This window comes from Eriocheir sinensis, chromosome 13, assembly GCF_024679095.1.
Source record: "Eriocheir sinensis breed Jianghai 21 chromosome 13, ASM2467909v1, whole genome shotgun sequence".
In the NCBI taxonomy this organism is placed as follows: Eukaryota; Metazoa; Arthropoda; class Malacostraca; order Decapoda; family Varunidae; genus Eriocheir; species Eriocheir sinensis.
Window position 1 is genome coordinate 13,180,950 of NC_066521.1, and position 8,597 is coordinate 13,189,546.

The 8,597-nt window shown below is 39.9% G+C and overlaps 1 protein-coding gene across 1 annotated transcript in view; it reads left to right on the forward strand.

The window, feature by feature from the left end:
- Window positions 1-176: 176 nt before the first annotated feature.
- LOC126998018 (acid sphingomyelinase-like phosphodiesterase 3b) overlaps window positions 177-8,597 on the forward strand; it is an 18,809-nt gene continuing 10,388 nt past the window's right edge. The window contains exons 1-6 of the mRNA XM_050859302.1: window positions 177-516; window positions 2,090-2,300; window positions 5,082-5,229; window positions 5,349-5,489; window positions 7,775-7,900; window positions 8,370-8,550. Coding sequence (XP_050715259.1) covers window positions 396-516; window positions 2,090-2,300; window positions 5,082-5,229; window positions 5,349-5,489; window positions 7,775-7,900; window positions 8,370-8,550 — 928 coding nt within the window. The 5' untranslated portion in view covers window positions 177-395. The remainder of the gene's footprint in view (window positions 517-2,089; window positions 2,301-5,081; window positions 5,230-5,348; window positions 5,490-7,774; window positions 7,901-8,369; window positions 8,551-8,597) is intronic.

Sequence of the window (8,597 nt, forward strand, 5' to 3'; positions counted from 1 at the left end):
AATTATTATTCTAGTATAATAATTACTGCCGGGTATAAGCGACAACGTCCATACAATGTGCAATGAGTTCTTGACATTATGAAAGATAAAAAAAAGTGTGAAAATAGCTATGAATCAATTATGCGTGGTGTCAGTAAAATAATACAAGCTGAAGGGAGAACGCTTTATCATTCCGTACAACAATTTAGGCCAAAGCCGTACGACATTACGGTCATCAGTGGCAGGGCAGGCATCAGCTGATTCTTGTGTGTGTGCCCAGGAGCAGGAGTGGCTGGCTGAGGGTGACCAGTACTTCCATGACCTGACCAGCCCCTTAAAACACAGGACAAGAAGAAGAAAAGACAGCGTGACCCGAGGCTTCCTGTGGCGTGGTCACGAGCAAGGTCACGAGACTTATGGCTGGCTCCGGGCGTCCAGCGAGCACTTGCGGGTCATGGCTCGTCCTCAGCCTGACCTTCGTGGCTGTGCTGACCTCGCCGCCACGCCCCGCCGCCACGCACGACCAGACTTTCCCGGGTGAGTGGAGACGCCGGGGGGCAGCAGGGAGTTTGGGGGTGTTCGGTGGACTCCCTATGTGGACAGCTGCTTGGGGCTTCTCAGTGTTTTGGGTTGTTGTTTTTTCCTGATAGATCATACAATACTATTCTTGGTAAAGATTCGTTTTAGTACCTTGCCAGACTGCCAGTATTTCATTACCTACCTTATGAAACATCACTAGCTCTTCATATATCTTCTACAAATGTTCAACAATCATCGAAACGCTTTCAAAATCCAATTCAAGGAATATTTGTTATTGAAAATAGGGAAAAATATTCACGAAAGCGTAGCCTCCTCTGGCGGCACCGCCGCCGCCGCAGCCGCAAAATAGCTCACAGAGGGTTTAGGGTGGGGGAGCATATTCAAACTACTCCAACCGAACTTTACGACTTGACAGCTAACAGGGGGGCTTTGCCCCTCTTGACTGCCCCCCCTTCTAACCAGGGAAGACAGTGCAAGGGCGTGAAAAAAAAAAAATGCTACTTACTGCTCCTGAATAGAGTTCAGAGGAGTGGCCAAAAAGAGAGGTCAATTTCAGGAGGAGAGGTGTCCTGTTACCCTCCTCTTGAAAGAGTTCAAGTCTGAAGAACTTCACAACACTGGTCATTTGCCGAGTGGTAGATTTCAGCCTTCTTGTACCTCACACAATTTATGCATTCTTCTCTGCCATGGTGCACTCCTTTGATTTATGATCACCAGCCCAGTACAGCTGGCCTCAAGATGGCGTTATCTCTGACTATGATAACATTATTGCATAGTATCTGTCTCACTGTGTATATGTCCCATTCAAATTTCAGCTTGTCATGATTCTTGTAAATCAGCTCTCTCACAGTTGGGTTGCACCTCAAAATGTAGTGCATCATACTGCCAGCTGCAGGCTTACTAAAAATCATCTCAGTTTTATTCTCAACACCCTGAATTGTGTGTAAGAACTCAATACAGTCTAAGATGGTCTCCTATATTTTTTCCTTGGTCTCTTCTTTATGCACATTGCATATCATGATCATTGGTTTTATCTTTCCAACACTCTTGGTACTGATTTGCTCAACAGATTCCAATTTTTGAGCAGCCTCAGCCCTTGTGTTTTCATTATGATATGACAATATTACCTCCATTTGTGAATCTTGAATCAGTTATTTGAATACCATTCAATACCTGGGAGACTTCATCCTTCATATCTGTTGCCTTTACCTGGGTAGAAGCTTTCACAACTAGGAGATTCTTGTGGGGTATGGTTAGCACATTAGAAACCCATCAAAACTTTAAAATTATGTATTATTATTATTATTATTATTAAATATTATTATTATTATTAGGCCTAGTGATATATATATTAATATATATATATTTATATATATATATATATATATATATATATATATATATATATATATATATATATATATATATATATATATATATATATATATATATATATATATATATATATATATATATATATATATATATATATATATATATATATATATATATATATATATATATATATATATATATATATATATATAAAGGTAATGCTTTTTGCCAACAGGAAAGTTTTGGCAAATCACCGACATTCACTGGGACCAACGTTATAGTGAGGACGGTGACCCTGCCAAGATGTGTCACGAAGCCAATGAACCTGACACACATAACAGCATGTGGGGGAACTACCTCTGTGACTCCCCGTGGCCACTGGTGAAGAGCTCCATCCAGGCCATGGTGGAGCTGGAGCCACACCCTGACTTTGTACTCTGGACAGGGTAGGTGGAGTGTCTTGTGCCAAGTGGGCTGTGTCAATCAACAATGGAATGGAGGAGCAAACATCATCTCAATATACAGAGTGGGGTTGGGTTAGACTCACTAAATTGTAGTCCAGTGCCCCTAATGAGTGTAATATGTAAAATGTGTGAAAGAGAAATATAAGGAAAAGATAGTTTTTGATCATTGAATAACTAGTGCTATCAAGCAGACAAGTTGGATGTAAGAGAAGGATTTCCATGTACATCCAACCTGTTAACCTTTTATACCTAAGGGGTGGACATTAGTTAAAGAGAGAAAGGGTTTGGTAGACTTGGATCCAAAGAAAGCTTTTGATAAGGTGCCATATAAGAGACTAATATTGAGATTTATAATATATGGAGGAATATTTGGGATTGCTAAAATGGATGAAATTTTTTTTGGAGGGGCAGAGAGCACAACAAAGTGTAAGGTATGACATAGAGAAAAGAATATGAATGAAGTTATTGAATTTAAATACTTAGGGACACAGTTCTATGTTAGCATGGAGGGAGAGAGCACTAAAGGAAAGACAAGTAATAGGTGGAGTTATAAAAGGAAGAAGTCTGAGAATAGGGTGAAGAAGGTTATAAAAAACAGCATTATCCCAGATCTGTCACGTGCATCAGACACATGGATGTGGAATATAGCACAGCAGTCACGAATACACACAGTGGAAATTAATTGCATAAGAAGTGCATGTAGTGTGTCTGGATGTGATGGAGAAAGTAATGAAAGTATTTGAGAGATTTGGTATGGTTGTAAAAGTAAAGGGAGTGGATTGTTTAGTCATGAAATGGGTGAAGCACGGTACTCTGAGATAGTATGGATATATTATGATGAGGATGACTTTGTGAAGACAGTATATGAGGGCAGGATTTAGGGAGAGAATGTCAGGGACCAGATTTCCCTGTCCAACACCTCAGCCTCTCATACTATAGTTTACAAGACTACTTGCCCCATAGTCTGGAGACAATTGCACCAGTACATTCCAGCAAGAGGCAGTAGTGACATAAAGGGTGGGAAAGTTTCCAGAAATGTATAAACTTTCTAGGGAAAGTTTCCAGGAATTTTCAAATTTTTCACACATGCATATTTGTATTAATAAACAAAACAATTTTGGGTCAATGATTAATAATTAGAAAAAAAAGCAACAAAAATTGTATTTTCCCTAGGTTAGGTTAAGTTTAAGGAACTTTCAAACACATGATATCCAGACACCTATAGCATAATTTAACAAAGAAAGCCTTCACTGTGTTAAATAGAAAGTCTCATTTATTAAGGAGGTTAAGTTTAAGGAATTTTCAAGCACATGATATCCAGAAACCTATAGCATAAATTAACAAAAAAAGCCTTCACTCTGTTATATAGAAAGTCATTAGTAAGGAAGCATAGATGATTTTTCAGAATCAATACGTATGGTAAATGTTCCGGGTTTTGTTAGGTTAGGTTAGGTTCAGGGATGGAGTGGATACAAGAGTTGTGTATTCGAATACGAGTACTAATACTTAAAATTCCAACAAATGCGAACACAAATTTGAATACACTGAAATGGTTTTAATTTGAATACAAATACTTCTTGAATGTATTTATGTATACATTAATGTATACTTTTCATTGAAAAATACCTTCTTGATGTAGCTGGGTATAGCACTGTTTTAAAGTTATGCAACAGTAAAATGAGCTCATGAACCTGTACTATACATTACACGTCTGCCCAGCAGGATGGGGTTTTGAGGAACAACGGCTTATTTCTGATAATTAATTTTGAAGTATTCGTCAGATTATTCGCAGAATATGAATACTTTTCCCCCGTATTCTAATATGAATGAGAATACTTTGATTTCTATCAATAATTACTTGAATATGAATATGAATACACCCAAATACGATATTCGAATGTATTTGAATAAGAATACTCCATCCCTGATCTTTACAATTACAGTACCTACATTCATGTTATTGTAGGCTTGCTTGGAGTTATGCAATTCTGGGGAGGTTTAACCTACACACTTATTTGCTAGGTAAGCTGTAGTTTTATAATTACTGCATTATGCTTTATACTTACCTATCAGTATCCCCCTTCCCCTCTCTTTCTCTCTCTCTGGGCCGTATTACAAGTCGAATCCAAGAAGTTTCGGGTCCCTACAAAGGTCGATTTAGGGGGCTTATTACAAGTCTAATCCGAGAAGTTTCAGGTCCCTACAGAGTTCAGAATGAATAACTCTGTAGGGGCCTGAAACTTCAAGGATTGGACTTGTGATACGCCCCCTAAACCGACCTTTGTAGGGACCCGAAACTTCTCGGATTGGACTTGTAATACGGCCTCTCTCTCTCTCTCTCTCTCTCTGTGTGTTCAAGCTGTCGTCGAGTGGCCGAATACCCACATGTTGCTATAAATTCTGTCTCTGATAGCGAGTACATCAGTGAGCACCAGAGGGCAACATGAGCCTTAATGGGCATCACTTCAAAAATCCTGCCAGCACCACCAACGGGCTAAGGGACATTCACTAACAGCCCCCTAAAAGTCTAAAGAGGCAACAATAACCTCAGTCTCAAAAAAAAAAAAAAAAAAAAAAAAGTCTAAAGGCACCATAGGCATACGTAAATTTGCTCAATTCTCAAAGTTCCCGAAAACTCCCAAAATTCCCATGGGAAGTTTCCTAGTTCAAAATTCCTGGGAATTTTACAACCCTAGTCACATGGTCAAAAAATGTCTATAAAAACAAGGTCTAACTTTTTCTTTATTACTTTTTCCTTCTCAGAGACAATGCTCCCCACACGGATGACCCTGCGCCAGACTTCCCGGTGATCTTCAACACAGTGAGTAACATCACTAATGAGCTGCGCACAGCCTTTCACGCCTCCATCCCCATCCTGCCTGTGCTGGGTAACCATGATGCATACCCCAAGGTTAGTCTCTCGCCAAAAGAAGCGGTTCAGTCTATGAAATTATTGCTATAAAAGAGGAAAAGTAAACAAATCTTTTTATTAATTCTTTACTCAGACTGAAGCTATGTATTCTGTTGTAGGATGACTATCCTATTGCTGGCAAGGAGTTTTATGGGAAGTATTTGAGCCAGGGAGGCTGGGCAGCACTCCTGCCAGCAGAGGCACAGCAGGAGTTTGAGCAGGGAGGATACTACAGCTACAGACTTCCCTCAGGAGTTACGGTGAGTGTTTCTCCTAACTCCTGAAGCAAATTTATTCTCAAAGTATGACATAGCAGCACATTAACATCTTTAGGTGATCCTGCATTATTTTCAGGCAATGCCTCAAAATACTGATAATTCAAAAAATATATTTACAAAAAAAAATTCACAAGGTCATTGCACCTTTCATTTACCATGTGGTGACATCTTAAGGCAATTTTTTTAAAATAATTAATTATAGCTTTGTCTTAATTCATCGTATCACCACCTTATCTACACTGCATCACAACAGTGCAAACAATATCCATGAACGTACCTTTTTTGTTGCTAAGAATAACATGGGAAGTGTATACATCCATATGGCTTTCACTTGTGTGTAGTCCCAATTTTGAGGAGGAATTCCCCGGTGGCAGGGGATTTCCCCAGGAGTGTAGCGACCCTCGTCAACACTAGGGAACTGATTAATGCAAAGTAGGGCTGCCCCAAAGCGTGCATGAGTACTCATCCCCACAAAGTATTACCGTATCCACTTACCTTGTGCTTACAGATTACCTGGCAACTCTACTGAAGCACTTAACCTGGTAGCAGCGACGGGCCAAATTTGTGGCTTTACTGTGTAGCAGCAATGGGCCAAATTTGTGCCATGATTTAAACCCCCCAAAATAGATGATACATAAACTGATCACAAATGCTTCAATATGTATTATGAAATGGTTTGTGTGGGTGATGATTTTTTCTCATTTTTCTCGCTTAGAGGGACCATTAAGAAACATGATCCCCGCTGCTACCGAGTTAAGAAGTCACTTTAGTCCGACACATCTAAAGTTGCGCCTCTGATGTAGGTAGCTCCCCATACACTGGTGTCATGTCTCCAACTCTGCTCCCGAACCGCGCCCCTCATACCGTTCCCTCTCTCTCTCTCTCTTCGTCTCTCTCGTACTAACAAAAAAAAAGTTTTTATGAATGATTCTCTATTTGTGAGTGAATACAAAAAAATCTGTGCAACGCTTGGCACCATTGCCTCCGCGGCGTTGTCAGCTCAGGTCAGGGTCCCAACCCAACAAACCACAGTTGTGCTGCCTGCCTTAATTATGGCATTTCTGCCATATTTTGGTGTGTGTCTGCCATCTGCCATACTCTGTCTGCCATATGGCATAATTTTGATAAAATATGGGGCTAAAAGCGGCTTAAATCTTTCCCTCGAGTTCAGGAAAGTCTCGTAGGCAGAATACCGACCGACGAAATTCTCTCGCGGCCGCCTTTGGACTTTCGACTGTTGTGTTTCTCAAAACTATTTCACACACACACACACACACACACACACAGAGAGAAAGAGAGAGAGAGAGAAGGGTATGAGTGGCATGGTATGCGAGGTCAGTTGGAGACATGGCAATAGTGTATAGAGGACTGTCTACATCAGAGGCGCCACTTTAGATGTGTCGGACAATAGAACCACTTCCATCATGAAGTAATTTCATGTTTACAAAAAGGGCACAATGTGTAGCAAAAATGAGGGAATGCAAGAGGAAGCAGAGACTCTAAAACAGTGCAGTATGATTCCAGAAGTTTCACAATGTTGAAAACCTGGAAACAATGAGAGGTGGTGCCTACTGATACCTTCACCTCTGAGCAAGGAGTCTGTGGCTGAGTGATCAGCACATGGAGATGGTGATTCTGAGGACTCACGTTTAAGTTCCTCTGCAGGCAACTGACAATTTTTTATTATTGCTGAGTGGCGGAATATTACCCACATGCTGTCCAGATCTTCAGCGGCTTTACTCAAGAGAAACACTGGGGGCAGCATGGGGCAAGGAAGTCATATATCATGGCAGCCACTTAAATTATATAATTTGACCCCACTATTTACAGTCTGGGCCCATTCATCAGTTCCCACAAGAGAGTCTACCAGTGCTCTTGGCAGCATGCAAAAAAATTAAATAATAATACTTTTCAATATGGGGATCAAGTGCCAGATATTTTATAGGCTTTAGAATGTCATGTAAAAGAAAAAAAAAGAAAAAGATAGGTTCAAGGTTCTATCTTAATGGTTCTATTGAGATTGCAAAAAGTACACCTTAGATTTTTTCTTATATATAACTTAACTACTGACTTCTATATTTTCATAAAAACTTGCATGAAAGAAATATGCCTCAAATTTCCTAAGATTTGGCTATAATGATTTCACTCTAGCTCTGCATCACATACTGTAAAAGCATCATAATTTGATAATATATATGACACCAGATGATTGCCTGAAGTTATTATATGCACACGAAAAAGTTGATAGCAATATTTCACTCTTGCAGGTTCTGGTGGTGAACACTAACCTCTATTATGCCTTCAATACACTTGGAAGGAATGTACCAGACCCTTGTGGACAGTTTGCGTGGATGCGATCCAAACTGCAGATAGCACGGGATGAACATTCTAAGGTTTGTAATTAAGTCTAACATTCAGTAAATGGGGTAATGGCAGTTCATATAATTCTCTCATAAAGAGTAGGAATGAAGATTTCAGAACAAATAGAAAATATCACTTGCAGCTTTTATGCACACATCTTTCTGGATCTGGTATCTGGACACCTCTCCTCCCGAAATTGACCTCTCTTTCGGCCACCTCTATGGATTCTTTTTAGGAGCAACGTGTAGCGGGCTTTTTTTTTATTATTGTTTCCTTTTTTTGTGCGCTTGAGCTGTCTCCTTTGTTTAAAAAAAAAAAGATGTCCCATGTGAAGTTGTTTCATCAAATGTTCTTGTATTGTTATATCCTTCCTTTAGCCTTGTATTGTTATATCCTTCCTTTAGCCTTGTATTGTTATATCCTTCCTTTAGCCTCTTGATTATTAAGATGAAGTTAAAATGGAGAGAAGCAAAAAGAGTGACTAATGATGCGTGTCTACAGGTGATCATAGCTGCCCACGCCCCACCTGGCTTCTTTGAGCGGCTGGCTGCCGTGCCATTCTTCAACCACACATACAACAATGCTTACGTTGACTTGCTGAATGACTTTGGAGAGAACATTCTGGTGCAGATTTATGGTCATGAGCACACAGATAGCTTCAAGCTGTTCCTTGGACCACAAGGTATGTCAGCAACAGGAAGATCTAAGCTGCAGCATAATTTGAATTTG